Here is an 18,120-nt window from a genome sequence, read left to right as displayed (position 1 = left end):
GTCTCATATCATGTGTTATAGTTGACATCAGTAAGTGTGGATGTCGCGGCTGCTTTTTTTATTGGCCCGCGGCACAATCTAAAAATATAATTTAACCAAAAAAATACCCCAGGAAAAATCAGCAGTAATTTTACAAGAATAAAGTCAAAATGTTAAGAGAAGAAAATGTAATCTAAAGAGAATAGCGTTGTAATATAATGACACATATTAGTAACATAAAGTTGAGAGGAAAAAGAATACATTATTTTTTTTAAGTCGTAATATTATGAGAAACAAACAAAAAAAAATTGTACATTTTGGAAAATTAGGTTGAAAAAGTTATAATATTGTGTAAATAAAGCCAAAATATTACGGGAATAAAGTCATAATATTAAGAGAAAAAACTTCATAATCTAGAGAGAAAAAAAGTTGCAATTTTATGAGAATAAACTAATAATGAAATAATGTCATTTTAGTAGCATAGAGTTGAAATATGAAGAGAAAACGTGATGTTTTTTAAAAGGTGTAATATTAGAAAGAAACAAAACCAAATAAAGTTTTAATTTGTGGAAAATCTGATTGTGAAAAAAAAATCTTATATTACGAGAAGAAAATTTACAAGAAGAAAGTTGAAATAGTTGGAAAATTAAAAAAAGACAAACAACGCAGCAGCAAAAATGGGAAAAAAAGAGAAAAGACAAAAGTTCATACTGTATTAATAAAACATTTTTTCACCTGTATCACAAAGCTGAGATGCAGGTTTTTCTTTAAATAGATATAACTTCTATATCTTCATATTTACATGTGTTGGTTTACAAAATGTCAAAGTCCATTGCCTTTGCATCCTTTCATTTTTCGGTAAGTGGCCCTCGGTGGAAAAAATGTGGACACCCCTGTTATAGAATAACATATGAAATGCTTTTTAATGTTGTGTTTTTACACAGCTATTCCTAATATAACAGTACCACTAGTGCTTGACCTGTCTTCTTTTAATATAGCGTAACATTGTTTTTGGACAGTAAAAACTAAAGAGGACAAAAAAAACTGTCTTTTGCACAAATGCAGGGGACGTCCTCCCTATACCCACCACAAACTACGTCTGTGGGTGTCAGTAATGTTACAATGCTGAGACAATAACAACCGCAGGAAGTACTGTAAAGAGCAGGAAGTAAAAAAAGAACAAGAAGCAACGTTCCCAATGCTAACATGTAAGACTATATTATGTCTTATTTTCTCTCATGTCTACTGTATTGGTTACTATCAGTGTAAAGGGGTGTAGGGCTATAGGGGTGTTAGTTCACATCTAGAGGGCTCTAATAATGTTAAAAACAGCATTTAGAAGGTTGTAAACAGGTTTTCTCTACTCTGACAATGAAAATATTCTATTTATAAATAAGGAAAACTACTTCATGAAAATTCACTTATTACGGTTGGGTCTAGAACCAATTAACCGTGATAAATGAGGGATTACAATCATGAGTCACACACCAATACAGTCGGGGATTTTTATTTGAAAAAAAAAAAAACATTTTAATGTCAATCTAAGAATGGAACCTTTTTTTTTTTTAAATATTAGCATTGTTCCATATCACAAACAGAGTTATGAAAGGAATAATGAAAGCACACAAATGATACGTTTGTAATAAATTAATCAGCATAAAAGAAATTAAAACATGCTTGTGTTGCACAGGAAATATTGAAAGCCCAATGCTCAAAATTGAACAAACCTGAGAATATAAATATCAAAACAGCTTGTTGCAGCAATTATTTCAATCCACAGTTCCTCCTATTTTCCCTAAAACTAAAGCTTTTATAGGAGTTTTTTTTCAACAATTACATGAACGTACAAATTAGGCATCAATTTAAAAAACACCCTTATCTGTACAATGTGCATATCTGAATTAGTGTGGTGACAAAAATTTAATTTGTGATGTTTTTGATCCTCAGTGAGGCGGCACAATACAGAGGAAATCCAAAGTGGATATAATGCGGCCAACAAAGCACATTCAGTGATATGAACAAATAGATTTGGACTGAGCTCTTTCAATGAGGATCTGCAGTGAAGTGACAACCTACAAACGTTAATGCTTTACATTTCCTTAAATCTTTTGGAGGCTTTGCTGGTCTTTGACAGAGCAAAAGTGTGAGAGAGAACTAAGAGTTAATAAGAGTACCACAAACCATCACCAGCACAGCAAGCAGAGTTTTGTGATGTCAATGACAGAAACACGTTGGATGGATTTTGCGGAGAGACAGGGAAAAAAAAGTGAGGTATGTTGTTATTGCAATATCATAGCTTTAAAACCTGGAGTTTGTGTGAGAGGACACTTGTGTTTGTGAGAGGAAATGGTCACAAATACATCCACCGGCAAGGAAAACAAGGTAGTTTGTGTAAAAACATGTGTCCATGTGTTCCAAGTTACTGCCAGCAGCAACCAAAAACCATCAACAGATCAGGAGAAAAAGCTGTACAAATTCACTCCAATGAGAGGAGTTGCCAGTGAGGAGAAGGTAGATGAAGATGCACTCGCGGTTGATTGACAAAAAAAACAACAACAAGGAAGACTGCTGTGTAGAAACAGAAAAAAACAGGGTCGGTCTGAGGAAAAAAAAAAAAAAAAGTTCCACAACAAGAGATGACGACAAACAAATACACCTGACAGCTATGCAGTCCTGTCATCACCCCTGCTAAAGCACTTGGACAAAAGGCAGTTTGACAAACCAATAACATTTTTGCAAAGTTCCACAGTGCTCACTTGAAGACGCATATAGCAACAGTGCAAGCCCTGATGCTATTTAGCCAAATACACCTCTACGACAAAAGTGCCATATTGCATAATGTGTGTGTGTAAAGAGCCCCGAGAGAGGACATATATACCTATACAATGATCCAACTGTAAACACGGTGCAAAGTAGTTTGAACATAGTTTAAGGCTTTCAGAGTCTCCTGAAGATGTGTAGGAATAGGTCCATGCTGGACAAACAGTGTGGAAACTGAGGTTTGCTTCATTTCAACATGCATGTGAGCAATTAGTCCTTGAAAAACACCACTGTGACACGCAACATTTTGGTACCGGATCACTCAAGTCCGGTAAAATCGGTTTAAAATAAATCGAAACAAATCTGCTCGTCTTTGCTCCCGACAAAAGTGAACATTTGGATTTAAATGTATAGTAGTGCGCATGCAGATTCAGTGACACACCAATAAAGGATGGAAACATGTGGAAAGGTACTTCGTATCAGCCTGCACTGTGCAAGTTGTCATGCACTTTGAGCTCTAGAGGCAACGGTGAGCCACTGTGGTCTACCAGGGACTGTTTCTTTTTACTGATAACATTTGAGCATATTATAGCTGAGAGTACTGCAACTGTTTTTAAGTAAAATTAAGGACTGTATCTCAACCACAACCTAAATCCTCATACAGTCGTCCCTCGTTTATCGCGGCTAACTGGTTTCAGGCCTGACCTTAAGTGAATTTCCGTCAAGTAGGATTCAATATTAATAAATGGAATATTGTCAGTTAGAGCATAGAAAACCGGTTTATGACTTTCTAAATACGATTTTTACCATCATTAGAGCCCCGTACACATGAAATAAAACCCCTATAGTCACAGTTTACACTTGTATTACCTAATATAGTAGACATAATAAGCAATAAGACGTAATAACTCACACATTAGCATTGGGATAGTGTCTTGAACAAAATGCGGGTCGTCGCATGGCAAAAAAGGTTGATGTCAGTCTATCATCCGTCTACAGGGCGGCCAGTCTGACATGCATCTGGCATACGTACACGTACATCTGTAAAATAATGGATAGTGCTGCTATCTTTGTTTACACCACATTGCGTAACTCTCACCTGCAGGCAAAAGGATCTCTGCAGGGATACAAGAGACGCAGCAAGCTACCCAGCTAACTAGTTAGCCTCTAATTTATTTCCTCTAACCTAAAAGTGTTTGAAAATGAGTGGAGAAGGACAAAGTATGAAGCAAAAAAACTTTGGAATGGGAGAACTTTTTTCCCCACTAGGCATCCATGCAGCGCAAGTTAAGGTAATGTAACATTACTGACACATAGTGTCCAGTGTAGAGTACTACATGCGACTAGTCTTTCAATATTTTTGGGACTAACAGAAGGATCATTCATTGATTTTTCAAAAATCGTGATCGAGTGAGGGAGCGATGTTTGCACCGCAAAGTGGCGGGGAATGACTGCATGTAAATTTTAGCAAACAAATTAAAATGACATTGCTGCCCCCTATTGGTCTGGAGTAAAATGTCAAGTGCTACCTTGTTCAGATTTGTTCCAGAGGGTACCCGCAATGTTAGGAAAGCAACAGATAGGTGGCGTGTTCTTGTCTTCGTAATTATTCTTAGCTCAGCAGTATCACATAAACGCCACATGTCAAGAGTCTGGTTCGTCCGATGCCGTGTAAGGAGAATTAACCTGAAATGTGCTCCACAACACGTATGGACTTGAAGCTTTTACTTTGAAGGGAGCAGATCGCAAATTAAGCTCCACTCCAGAAACGTTTCCCTACCAAAAAAGAAGATGAAAAAGAAATAGTAAACAAAACCACGCACACACCAACACACGCAGGCAAAGCCTTCCTATCAAGCCTATACTGTTCCCCCCCCGCCCCTAATATAAGGACTACGTCACATGTATTACTTCTGCTGCTAGTTGCATTATACTTCTACATTAAAAGCTTAAAGCTTATATACATTTGCATCGTTATTAGACATAATACCACTGTATTATGTGTCAGCGTTTCCTGGCTGATAAATGATGTAGGCTTAGGGATGGCGTGCAAACAGCTCTTCTACAGTGAAGCTTGAGCCACTTTATGGCCAAAATAAGTTTTGTTCTAAGGTTAAATTTGATATAAAGGGTAATAACCTCTAAGGTGATGCGATAAATGGAAAGTAAAACAACAACAAAAAAAGAGGAATGTAACACTACTAAAATTTGCAAAAAACATGGAATCGGCAAAGCTAAAAAGTAGAATGAAGATGCTAGGGGCTGCCGTGCTAGCTAACATCACAATATTGTGCTAGTCATAGAAAATGCTACTGAACAGCACGGCAACAATTTACAAATGAACCACAATAAAACAGAGGAGATTGGGCTGTTGGGAGAAACAAAAATTCCCTGCAGTTTGTGAAAGACTGAGAAAGGGTGGTTCTTATCACTTTAGGGTTGGGTTTATTTGGCCAATTCATATCTGCTTTTTCGATTCCAATTCTCATCGGCTCCCGGGTGAGGAATGAAACCAAAAATATAGTTTGAAAAAACAAAAATCATTTATTATCAGTAAATCGTAACACAAATGATGAGCGGTGTGGTTTATTTGGACTAAAAGATGAAGGTGAGTATACACTCGATAGGGTAACACATTATTTGCTGGTGATTTCCGTAAATGATCTTTCCAGCAGACCAATTATGTCCCAAACTGGACATAGAAAATCATATATGATGCAACATGCAACAAACCAATGGTGTTGTCTCGTTAAACATTCCAGCATCCTTAGAAAATTCGTTATGCTGTGCTGTAATTTAACACTGCACTTATTTTTTTGAATCATTTGGAAATGTCATTTTGGAAAAGAAAGTGCAATAGACCCAACTTATTTCAGGAATCGATTAAGTGGAATCGAAAAGCACATCGAATATTAGAAATTTGGTTAGAAATTTGGGTCTGATCCCAATTCAGTACCAGCCAATGATACCCAACCCTTTCATGTTACAGGTGGAAAGCGGTCACATGACTCCTCCGTGGATGGAGATCTAATGCTACTTGCCCCTCCCATGCTGCGCTGTCGATTTGTGTGTGGGGGTACCTTTTAAGTACTACATAGCAATGCATAACTTTTAACAATGGGTCATATAGTAGCTGGTTAACCCCCTGTGACCACCTATGCTCCCGCCGACCCCGGTAACCAGTAACCTGGACCATCTAATGTTGGACAGCCGGGTTGGAAGGGCACATGCCCTTGTTGCGCCCCAACATGGAGGGGTGGAAATCAGGGTGACGTCGGGCATGCTTGATCAGGTGGTCGCTGCGCATAAAGCGCTTATCGCACAACGGGCACAGGAAGCGCTTCTCTCCTGTGTGTGTGCGGGTGTGGCGGGCCAGCTCGTCGGAGCGGGCGAACTTCTTCTCGCAGTCGGGCCAGGTGCACGGGAAGGGCCGCTCACCTGCAGCATAGGAAAAGAGGGGATTTTTTAGCGATTGTATGTTGTTGTTGTTGTTTTTGGTTCGGAAATGTAGAATGATCACAGAGGCACATTTTCAGTGGGTCCCCACACAATTGCGGCCCCATAAATTCACAGATTTTGGTCCAAATTTTTTTTGTATGTTGTCAGTAATATTTCAAAAATATGTGATAATACTGCTAAATAAACTGTACAGCATTTATGTACCACTGTTGAAAAGCCCACTTTTTTAAATGTCTTTATGCTTCGCTGGCAATGTTTTTTCCGTCAAGCGTTGAGATTTCACACTTAGTTTGGCGCCAGTTCCGTGAGGTGGAGGCGGCCCCACAACATACGTGGTTGGACTCCGATTCATCTGTTCCATCCAACGCCATCATCATTCATTAGTGGCGAGGACCTATGCATTTTATACTTTGAATGCATTTCATTAGTGTGTGATTGGTTTGTCCATTTAGCTTGTTAGCTTCCGTCACTAGTGATCAATGGCAATTGGAGGGAGGGGTTTCTGGAGCTGAACATATTCTGATAATACAAACAGTCACACTTATTGCAAATGTTGATCCGAAATCAGAGACCATCAAGGTCAGTGGGCTGCTTGCTAAAAATATATATTTTCATGGGCATATTAGTAATTCTCCAATTCTTGCCATTCACTGGTAGGTGTGGAATGTATGTAATTTATTTTATTTATCATGAAATTAACACTCTGGCCTATGAAATGTTGAAGGTGACATGGTTGACAGCACATGACAGCAAAATATCAAAGTATAATGAGTTAGCAAGCTACAACTAGGTATAACAACAACAACAAAAAGAACAAATCATTCCCATTCATAATCTTATGAGTTTAGCGATGCTATTCAGTGTGGTTATAATAGCTCTATATAAGTGGTTTCAAATATGACAAACATAGGAAGGATTCTGATCCACCAGATTAGTTTTGCTAAACTACGGACAGTCTTAATCCCCGGCGGGCTACACGTAGGATAGCAAAGTAGGATGCTCGCAGCCATTTTCAAGATCACAAAGCCAGGCCACGTTGTTGTTGCAGAACACTTTGTGGGCGTTCCCACCGCAGTTTCTTTGAGCCGCTTCCTGTCCATAATCCCTTTGCGCCTGCTCAACGACCCTTAAAGCACCATTTCCCCCTCGTTTTACCCCCAAAAAATGCATGCTCATTTTGCCCAACGCTGAGGGTTCATATTACTGTTGAATGACTCCACCACAAGCCAAAATGCCACATGCAAGAGACTATATTTTCCGACCGCCTTTAAACGTCGCATGAACGTCCAGCGATGTTAAGATTTTCACGAGTCGACCACGCTGTGGGTGAAATCTAAACATGACAAAACACTTGAGTGCTGTATGCTGCCATCAACAGGAGAGACTGGGTCTGACAATGAACTCTCTTGCCGAGGTTTCGTCTTACGTTCATTTCATATGCAAATCGAGCCGAGAGGAAGACGTTCGTCACCGGTTTTAACGTCCAACCCAGTTCTTTTGTTAGATTACTTCTTTGTCGGCGTGTCTAAGGGGGGGATACTTCGGCTTTTTGTTCGACAACAGGTTGAGGGGTACTTTAAGAAAAAACTACCACCACGCTGCTAACTCATGCTAAGTCCACACAAAGCACATTGCTAATAGTGAGGTGTGATAATGTTGCCTTTACGGGCTTTAAGAATAAAACATTGAGCTAAAGGCGTCAACCGCACGCAGCATGTGACTTGACTGTTGTTGTCCACGTACCTGTGTGGGTTCGGATGTGTGCCTTCAAGTGGGATGATTTCCCGTAAACTCTGTCGCATCCGTCAAAAGTGCACTGGTGTCTCTTAACAGGGGATCGAGGGCCCCCCACGCCGCCTCCTGCTGCTGCGCCCCCCCTCGGCGGCTGCTGCCCGGGCACCGGGGTAGCGGAGGGGGTCATTGTAGGGGTGGTGGGGTCGGACAACGTGGTGTAACCGCTTTCCCCACCACACGACGAGTTGCTGCTCTCAGAGTAGGCCGACATGGGCCGGAACTTGCCGTGTAGATCGGTAAGAATACCGGCCACCGTCATCATGTTGGCCCCTTCCAGCCTCAGGGTCTCCCGCACTTCTCGGTCCTCACTGGACCCGTCGTGCTCCCCAGGGTGCAGGCCCGCTGTGGCCGGCTGGCTGGCGAGAGCCACTGGGGTGGGTCTGTGCAAAACTGGGCCACTCGATATTGAAACCAAACACTCGGCGGCGAAATAATCAGAGGACGCGGTGACCGACATTGTTGTTTCCTCGTTGAAGTCGGCCTGAGCTAGCAAAAAATAAATAAAACAGGAGAGGCTAACTGTAGTCTGGTCCCGACCTCGTTTTCATCAAACTCGACGAAGCAGCACTTCCCAAGTGAGCATTGTAACCGCCATACAGTGCTTCAGGAGTCCCACGGTCACCGATTTTTTACAAAGAAAGTCACAAAGGGACTAAAATGTGCTAAAATTGTGCCAATGCCGCTGACCCAACATGCGTGTACCTAACCCACCGACAGTTCATTGTGTCTGAGCCTCCACACAAGCCGGTCAAACCTACGCCCCCTGAGCCTGATCGCGGATGCGTTCAAGGTCCATCGGTTTCAAAAGCTACCAGGGCACAATATTTGTTAAAATTTGGACAAAACACGTTCACGTCTATTTTGTCTGTATAGTTAATTCGACAAATATGCATATATAATGTGTTCATCAAATTCTTTTATATAATCACTCATTATTACAAACAAGCTGGGATAATTCGAAATCCCTATCTCGCCTGGTCAAAAAAGATTCCGAATGGAGTTGATTTCACACTCAAGCACATAAAAACACACTTTGATCATTTAACGCAGACTATTAGTTGTACCCGGGGGTGACACTCAAAATCGTTGTAGTGTTCTTTTCAAATGAAGCTCTTAATTACGATGTTTTTCAAAGCGTGAATGCATCTCTAACGACAAACTGACTGACGTTGCAGCTCGGGCGTGGGCCGTGGCGGGTGCATCGTGGAAGGGTAGCAAGCAGCTTGGGTAAGGATGGGGGAAAGGAGAGCAGGGAAGGATAACTGAGGCTTTTCAAAGTTATTGGTTATACGCTAATATTATTATTAAAAATATAAATGTTCCAAGTGTGTGTAATTCTACACTATTTGCATCTCTAAATCATAAACAGATACACTAGATGGCTCTATAATAGAGAAGTAAGTAATAGTCCATATTATGCAACGTCTAATAGATTGAACGCTTTTTTGATTGCAGGAGGGAAGTTCCATAGCGGCATAGAAAATGGATGGATGGATGGATATATATATAAATATATATATAAAATTATATTAAATTGCCTAAATGAAGCTATTTTTAACTGCTAGTGTTGTGTTGAGCAAGGCGATTGGTGCAGAGGATGTTTGTAGCGCCAGCTTGGAAAGTATTTCCTGATTGGTTGCTGTGTGAGCAGTGTGGGTCACTGTGGAAGCCCCCATACAGTGTGGTCATTCAGAGGTTGGGAACAGTGCTTTCGTTTTCATCTCACTTTCATGTGGAGGCTCAGAGGTGGACGGATCTGCAGTGACTTGGGTCTGCGATGGCTATGTCCTGGCTTTATAGTTTACATATTACACTTATTTATCTCTTATGTGGTGAGTTTATTCCCTTATATGCTTTGTGTTAGTTTTTTTTTAACGTCATGAAATAAGAATCTAGTAGGCATGTATATGGATGTGAGTGTGGAAGCAAGGCAGTCTTTCTGTGAGTAAAGTTGCACTAAAGTTTATCATGTGCCAGACATGTGTCTTGCCTTTCTTTGCAGTAGCTGATTGCTTTCAGTCAAAGTCTGATTTCTGTGATTCAAGCTGTGCGGGTAAGGACTTTTTATTGTGGTTTGTGCATATCAGATTTAAGGAATTTCCACTGATAATGCTGTAATACATGCATGTTTGTCTTTTTTCTATACATGATTTTCCCAAATTAAACATTTTAGTTTGAACCTAATCAATAGTGTTGTTATTTCTGCTTGTCCTTAGCATTTCCTACCTCTGACGTGTCCTATCAGGTAGGAGTGAGGTATACTTACAGGTATAGAACAGCAATCACCACATCCCTGCATGGATCTAATGCTGGCAGAAATGGACTGGCATTGGACTGTGTGGTTGATGTCGATGTAGTGTCCAAGTGTCATCTAACAATGCAGGTCAGCGTGCATCTGTTGTTGTAAGATTTAAAAGAGAGCACAGGGATTGATGTCAATTATAATGTGGACATGTGATTTTGTTCAACAGATAAGGAATCCACAGATAAAGCGCCTTTCCCCCCAGAAGGAACACTCTGTGTCTCGCATAAAAAGTTTGAGGTAACAATATAAGATTACTTTTAAAATGCGGCCCTGTCCTTTTTTTTTGTGCTAGACCAATTTGGAATGTTAGATGTGTTTTCCATCCATCCATTTTCTATACCGCTTCTCCTCTTGAGGGTCGCGGGGTCATGCTGGAGCCTATCCCAGCTGACTTTGGGCGACAGGCGGGGTGTTTTTTGCAATGAAAATGATACTTGCCTTGCTTGTCTGTGTTTTGGGTCTTGAGGAGCTCATCTGGTGTTTTTGTTTCCCAGGGAGTCGTTGGAGAGAACTCGCCTCAAGTTTTCCCTCCGCGGGGGAAAGGTCGTTGCCCTGTGCATCCAGGACGGGGAGCAGGTGTGGACGCTCAACATTAAAAGAGCATTTCTGAGCATGCTCCAGACCTCCCGCACCACCTCCAAGCAGTCAGAAATGGAGGTGAGGAACGATAACAAAATGTGTTTTCACTCCAGATTACGTGTTGTCACAAATATTTACACATCATACACTCATGAGCCACAACAGCCTTTAAAGGATGAAAATTTGTGTTTCATTAAAGGGATTGGATTACAGTTTTTGAAACCAAAAAGTATGAGAACACCACCGTCGGCTGGCATATGTAACCAACAATGGTTTAAAAGAACAGACTGAGCAAAAAATGTCTATATTTTTCACAATTACAAATTAAACTGCATAAAAATTGTCAAACACTTCAGTTTGGGCCGAATAAGTTGTCCGGCGTACATGGCTGTCACTCCTGGCAGTCTCGTATACACGTGCATGTCCATCGTGCGTTCACACACACAAAAGCAGTCTCAGAGAAACGACCAACAATTTGCAGTCATTCTCATGTTACAATAGGTCAGGGGTGTCCAAAATACGTCCCGGGGGCCCTTTGCGGGCCGCGGCTGTGATTTTATAGGCCCGCCGTACAGTCTAAAAAAGTAATTTAACAGGGAAGCTTAAAAAAAAAACAGCAGCAAAAATGGAAAAATGAATTAAAAGTCAAAATATTAAGAGAAGAGTTGTAATCTAGCAAGGAAAAAACATCATCATTTCTCAAGAAGAAAGTAATAGTTTGAGGAAAAATGTCATTTTAGTAGCATGACGTTGAAATATTAAAGACTTTTATTTTTTAAGTCAAAAGAAATAAATAAAGTTGCAATTTTTGGAAACTTAGGTTGGGGGAAAATGTATAACATGGGAATAAAGTCAAAATATCAGGAGAAAAGAATTTGAAATATTTGGAAAATTATACAAAAAAATCAACAGCAGAAATTTTACCAGAGTGAAGTCAAAATATTAAGAGGAAAAAATAGATTTCTAATTTTAAACGAGTTGTAATTTTATGACAATAAACTTGTAAAATGAGAAAAAATCTTATTTTAGTAACAATGTTGAAATAAAGAAAAAATACATATTTTTTTTCAAAAGATATAAAGTTATAATTGTGAGAAGAAAATTTACAAGAGGAAAGCTGAAATAAAATAGTTGGAAAATTTAAAAAATCAGCAGAAATGGAAAAAACAGCTGCAATTTTACGGGAATAAAGTAAAAATATTAGTCATATTCGAATGAAGAACAGAAGTGCCAATTTTGCAAGAATAAACTCGTATTATTATAGAAAAAAGTCATTTTTAGGAGCATTTCACCTATATTACAGATATATCACAAAAGTGAAATGCAGTTTTTTCTTGAGGTACATATACTGTAGCTTCTTAGCATGTCTCAATGTGTTGGTTTACAAAATATCAAAGTCGCCCTCGTATCCTTTCATTTTTCAGTATGTGGCCCTCCCTGGAAAAAGTTTGGACACCCCTGCAATAGGCTATACATTCAATAATAGTTAAGGTTAGTAGCTAAACTTGGCCAAATCGATATTATTAGCTGACAACGCCAATTACAAGTCCCTTTATTTGCAGTTGCCCGGTCATGTAACAAAATATGGTAACCAAAATATAAACACAAGTAAAGGCAGCATTTTGGATGCATCTCTAGTATTGGACCTTGTTATGTGGAGGTGCAGGTGTACGTAAAGGAGTGTCAAAATTTGGTTAATTGTTCCTTCCTCAGACTGATGTGCATGGGACATGCACCAGCACGTATGAGAGGCGAGGACGACTACTGCTGAAAACTAGGGATCTGAAAGAGTGTCAGAAATCTAGGCTGGCGCATTTCTGGACCCATTCTGTAGCTTTAACTGGAGACACGGTGAGATATCGCCTATTTTTTGGTGGTATGTTAGTCCAACAAAGTCCATCTAATCACCAAATGACATGACCTGCTCATATTCCATCATTATCAACGTCAAATGTTTCAGTCATGATAATAAGTCTCTCTCGTGTTTGTTTTGTTATCAGTCGGTGCAATCAGAGCTACGCTGTGTTCAGGCCTATGGTTCTGCAGTCATGGAAGAGGTGAACTGTACCGAAACCGTATCCGTAGCAACATGGTCTAAGACCGCAGGCCAAGTGAAGACGCAAACTGAATCAGCTCTGCTGCTGCTCAGAGCCCAGCCAGGCACAGTTTCAGGAGCAGGTCAGGGGGTTATAATAGGAGCTGTTAACTTCTTGCTTCTGGTGACTTGATGACAGAGTGATGGACTATATTACCCTTGTAGATCTTTTAGGTATTGGAACACAAAGTGGCCTGGAGTTTGAGGACGAAGGAGCTGCAAGACCTGGAAAAGTGTTCACTACACCTGACCATGCTAGTCAAACTATCAGGATGCTGTGTAGCCTCACATCACATCCTAAAGAGGTAGGCTTGAAAATGCAACAGGTTTAAAGGAAAACTGCATTTTTTTTTTTATTTTGCCCATTCCATTCCACATTCCTTATGTGAAGCACGACCACACATATCTTTCTGTTTTCTGCACAGTCTAAAGAGAGAAAAACAGCTAAGAAACAGCTAGCATATGGGAGCTAACAATGCATGTAACCTATTTTGACTATAAAGCCCTAAAAAAAACCTTCAGAAAACGGCCACGACGTTCTATTTACATAACTGACCTGTATATAAACCAAGCTACAGCGACATTGTTATTGTAGCAGCTAACACAAAGAACTATTTTTCTGGCATAGTTGTGCAGCGCCTCACGCCACGACCATGCGCTGTTCAAAACAATGCGATAGGACACCAATCTCTTGGAGCAACGTCCTCCTCGCCATACACACGACGCCTTTCCATGGTAACACTGTATGCCACACTCCATTTCGGTCGGCATGGCTTGACAAGCTCCACATTTACACCACCAAGTCATGCCGGTGTAATGATTTGCCCCCCATCTGCTACCTTTGAAGTTTCACGTTCTCTTCTTGCGGGCTCAGCTTCTAAAACCTGTAGCTCATCCTCCGTATATTCAGGCTCAAAAAGATAAGGTTCTGGATCCTCATTTGTCCAAAAGTAGTTGGCGGTGGCGCCTCTCATCAAGTGTGCCATGATTAGTAGTAACAAACAGACACACGCTTGCCAACGCTGCTGTTGTTGACGGAAGTAGCACTAGATGTGGAATCGATGCGCCCACGAAAGAAGTTCCGATAATGTTGAAAATGATCAAAATATGACAAAATACTGTGAGTATTGCATAATATCATGAATGTACCTGTTAGTGCATGGTCACAGCATCTCTATAAAACATTGTTGGAGTTTTTTTAGAGTGCTTTATAGTCCAAATAGGTATGTCCCATTACGTGCATTTTTACTCCCTCATGCTAACTGTTTTTTTCTCTTTAAAACACAGAAAAGGAAAAGACGTGTGGTAATGTTTCACATAAGGATTGTGGATGATGAGCAAAATAAAAAAATAGTGCAGTTTTCCTTTAAGCAGAACATGATATTTAAATGTAAAATAAGTCATTTATATTGACAACTCTACAGGGATTTATCAGTGGTATGTATTTTTTTATGCTCTTAGGTGTCACAGCAGTTCCTTCACTTGGCGTTCCAGCTTAGAGAGCTGTCTTTCTCGCAGCTCAAGAAACTTTGGTTGGAGGCGTCCTTCAAGTGCCGCAATGACTGGTCAGTGCGGTTAGCTTTGTGTCGGCAGTACCTTCATTATATCTTAATATATCTTGTTCTTAGTGACCATTGTTCACATGAATGCTTAAAGGGACCCTATCCTACATTTCCAAATTTTCAGGCTTATGTACAGTGGTGTGAAAAAGTGTTTGCTGCCTTCCTGATGTCTTACTTTTTTGCATGTTTGACACACTTAAAAGTTTTAGATCATGAAACAAATTCAAATATTAGTCAGTGACAACACAACTGAACACAAAACACAGTTTTTTTATGAAATGAGAAAAAAAATGGAACCCTACATGGCCCTGTGTGAAAAAGTGATTGCCCCCCCATGTTAAAACATAACTTAACTGAGATTAATCGAGATCTATCAGTCTGGAAAAGGTTATAAAGCCATTTCTAAAGCTTTGGGACTCCAGCGGACCACAGTGAGAGCCATTATCCACAAATGGCGAAAACACGGAACAGTGGTGAACCTTCCCAGGAGTGGCTGGCCAAACAAATTGACCCCAAGAGCGCAGGGACGACTCATCAAGAGATCACAAAAGACCCCACAACAACATCCAAAGAACTGCAGACCTCACTCGCCTCAGTTAAGGTCGGTGTTCATGACTCCACCATAAGAAAGACACTGGGCCTGCATAGCAGAGTTCCAAGACGAAAACCACTGCTGAACAAAAAGAATATTAAGGCTCAGCTGAAAGTTTACCAGAAAACATCTCGATGATCCCCATGACCTTTGGGAAAATACTCTGTGGTCTGACGAGACAAAAGATTAACTGTTTGGAAGGTGTGTGTCCCATTACATCTGGTGTAAAAGTAACGCCGCATTTCAGAAAAAGAACATCATACCAACAGTAAAATATGGTGGTGGTAGTGTGATGGTCTTGGCCTGTTTTGCTGCTTCAGGACCTGGAAGACTTGCTGTGATAAATGGAACCATGAATTCTGATGTCTACCAAAATATCCTGAAAGAGAATGTGCGGCCATCTGTTTGTGACCTCCAGTTGAAACCAACTTGGGTTCTGCAGCAGAACAATGATCCAAAGCATACCAGCAAGTCCACCACTGAATGGCCGTACAAAAACAAAAGGAAGACTTTGGAGTGGCCTAGTCAAAGTCCTGATCCAAAGCCTATTGAGATGCTGTGGCATGACCTTATAAAGGTGGTTCATGCTCAAAACCCTCCAATGTGGCTGAATTACAACAATTCTGCAAAGATGAGTGGGCCAAAATTCCTCCACAGCGCTGTAAGAGACTCATTGCAAGTTATCACAAACGTTTGATTGCAGTTGTTGCTGCTAAGGGTGGCCCAACCAGTTATTAGGTTTAGGGGGCAATCACTTTTCCACACAGGGCCATGAAGGTTTGTGTTTTTTTTCTCCCTTAATAATAAAAAGTTTCATTTAAAAATTGCATTTTGTGTTCAGTTGTGTTGTCAATGACTAATATTTAAATTTGTTTGATGATCTTTTAAATGTGACAAACATACAAAAAAAAAGAAACACTTTTTCACACCACTGTATATGTTGGAAATGAACTCTTTTTCTAAAATGATGTGGAAGCTCCATATCATGAGGTTGGTATGTTTTTAAGTTATCTCTGGTTTAATTTCTATGCCACTCTTAAATATCGTGGACGGTATAGGGTAGGGTAAGTTCACAAGGTTCCTGTGAGATTTTTAGAACTTTAGAAAGCTCATGCCCAGCAATAAGTGTTGCTCAGTACCGTTTGTTGCTTCTTCTTGAAAATGGCAGCCAGAAAGTATTTTTTTAATGTAAGAATTCCCAAGGAAACCAAGTAAGGCAGCACTGAAAAGGTATATTGTTTTCTAGGGAGCGAAAAGACCAACCTCACGGTCACTACTCCTCTACTGACTACTACTCCTCACAATTTGAAACTGGATTTTCCACTATTCATCCAATTATATCAAATGTCAAATACCAATTCTTTACTGTTTGATGATATACTGCCACATACTGCCATTCTGCATACTGCAAATGCTCATGCTGATGTTGGTTCACTGTTGGGATAGGCAGCCCTTGTTGGACGCATTACCTGCTTGTGGATCCGAAAACTGCATCATACTACTGACTGACCTGATGAAGGAGAAAGAACTGGAGGAAGAGCAGGCTCAGTCTTTCCTTACCACCATCGCCCTCATCGCTAATCCATCGCCACAGATTATACACTCCATCAATGTAGGAACTTCTGCATGACTTGAACCACAAATTAAGTCTTCCAGTTTGCACTGTTGAGATGAAACACTTGGCGATTAAGCTTTTGTTGGAGTGGGACCTTTAATCATTCATCCTGAAGAATATTTCTGAGGTCAGAAGTCATGGAGGTTGGACGCCAATCTGTTCAAGTTCATCCCAAATGTTCTTGATGGGGTTGAGATCAGGGCCCTCTCCAAACTCATCCAACCGTGCCCACAGTATTTACTGTAGATTAAGATTTGTGCACTGGTACACACTCATGTTGGAACAAAAAGGGTTAAAATAACAAACACAATTATCCAAAATATTATTTCTGGAGAATTAAAGGGTCTCGGGTGTTTTTTCCTCTAAATTTAGTGGGTGCAGCTTGTACACAGGAATTTACAGTAATTAAATTAAATTTAAATTTAATTTAATGAAATTACTGGGAGGCATGTCTCAACTTTGTATAGTTCCTATCCAGGGAAAATAATACTGTTTAAAAAATGAAAACATGTAAACTCTGATGTTTGGTATCTGTGAAAGACTTTAGTGGACATCCAAGAGGTGCGGTCCAAGGCTCTGCTGGCTGGATCCTCTCTTGTCTATCAACTATGCCAGCAGTCCACGACACCCTGCAGTGACCTTTCTGAGATACGGACCTTCATACACACACTAGAAGTGGCCTTGAAGGAAGGTTGTGCAGCTCAAGGTGCCACCCAAGTGGAACAGGTACAGTAAATGCTGAGGATAATATTTACTGATCTATTAAATATAAAAGTCAAATTAAATGGTATGACCAGAAATTCTAAATAATCTTTTGTTTCATCGAACAGCTTGTTTATGCAATAAAATCTGTGGGGAACATGGGTCTGGCCGCTCCAAGCTTCATCCCTTTGTTAAATCGTTGTGTACTCAGCCACTCAGCGCCATTGGAGCTGAGACTGGCCGCCATCAAAGCCTTCAGACGTTTTGGCTGCTCAGCTAATGTGAGTGAAAATGAGAACATTCAGGAACAATACCAGAATTAAAAGTGCATTAAAAGCAAGTATCTAAATCCCTACTTCATGACAAGTTGGGGTGAAGAGGTGAGGTGGTTAGCAGGGGTCTGACATTAGTGACTGACAGCAGTTTCCTTCTTTCAGAAGTCTGTGCTTTTGCAGCTGTACCGCTCCTCCCTGGAGGATCCAGAGGTCAGAATCGCTGCATACCAGCAACTCATGCGCTGCCCGGACCCCAACGTGTTGGAGGGGGTGAAGGTGACTCTGAGAAACGAAACCTCTAGCCAAGGTAGATTATTTCTAAATAGTATAATAATTTTTTTTAAAGTTAATAACAAAATGCCTTTTGGATTTGTTTAATAGTGTCTAAAAGTATTTAGAATCA

General features: G+C 40.3%; 2 protein-coding genes across 2 annotated transcripts in view; one reads left to right on the top strand and one right to left on the bottom strand.

The window, feature by feature from the left end:
• Positions 1 to 1,482: 1,482 nt before the first annotated feature.
• On the bottom strand, positions 1,483 to 8,750 carry zgc:153115 (uncharacterized protein LOC768186 homolog). Its single transcript, XM_054769235.1, has 2 exons — positions 7,942 to 8,750; positions 1,483 to 6,177 (listed from the first exon to the last, which is right to left on the bottom strand). Exons 1-2 carry the CDS (start codon positions 8,447 to 8,449, stop codon positions 5,936 to 5,938), a joined length of 750 nt encoding a protein of 249 aa, XP_054625210.1. The 5' UTR covers positions 8,450 to 8,750; the 3' UTR covers positions 1,483 to 5,935.
• Positions 8,751 to 9,172: 422 nt separating this feature from the next.
• The window catches only part of LOC129177877 (uncharacterized), a 48,122-nt gene continuing 39,174 nt past the window's right edge, over positions 9,173 to 18,120 (top strand). Inside the window, exons 1-13 of the mRNA XM_054769453.1 lie at positions 9,173 to 9,219; positions 9,995 to 10,045; positions 10,209 to 10,375; positions 10,464 to 10,534; positions 10,792 to 10,954; positions 12,590 to 12,727; positions 12,877 to 13,054; positions 13,137 to 13,276; positions 14,433 to 14,536; positions 16,572 to 16,737; positions 17,281 to 17,466; positions 17,571 to 17,723; positions 17,880 to 18,024. Of these exons, the coding sequence (XP_054625428.1) occupies positions 10,370 to 10,375; positions 10,464 to 10,534; positions 10,792 to 10,954; positions 12,590 to 12,727; positions 12,877 to 13,054; positions 13,137 to 13,276; positions 14,433 to 14,536; positions 16,572 to 16,737; positions 17,281 to 17,466; positions 17,571 to 17,723; positions 17,880 to 18,024 (1,450 nt within the window). The 5' untranslated portion in view covers positions 9,173 to 9,219; positions 9,995 to 10,045; positions 10,209 to 10,369. The remainder of the gene's footprint in view (positions 9,220 to 9,994; positions 10,046 to 10,208; positions 10,376 to 10,463; positions 10,535 to 10,791; positions 10,955 to 12,589; positions 12,728 to 12,876; positions 13,055 to 13,136; positions 13,277 to 14,432; positions 14,537 to 16,571; positions 16,738 to 17,280; positions 17,467 to 17,570; positions 17,724 to 17,879; positions 18,025 to 18,120) is intronic.

The sequence above is a fragment of the Dunckerocampus dactyliophorus genome, chromosome 2, assembly GCF_027744805.1.
Source record: "Dunckerocampus dactyliophorus isolate RoL2022-P2 chromosome 2, RoL_Ddac_1.1, whole genome shotgun sequence".
NCBI lineage: Eukaryota > Metazoa > Chordata > Actinopteri > Syngnathiformes > Syngnathidae > Dunckerocampus > Dunckerocampus dactyliophorus.
This window is presented reverse-complemented; position numbering and strand designations above follow the sequence as displayed.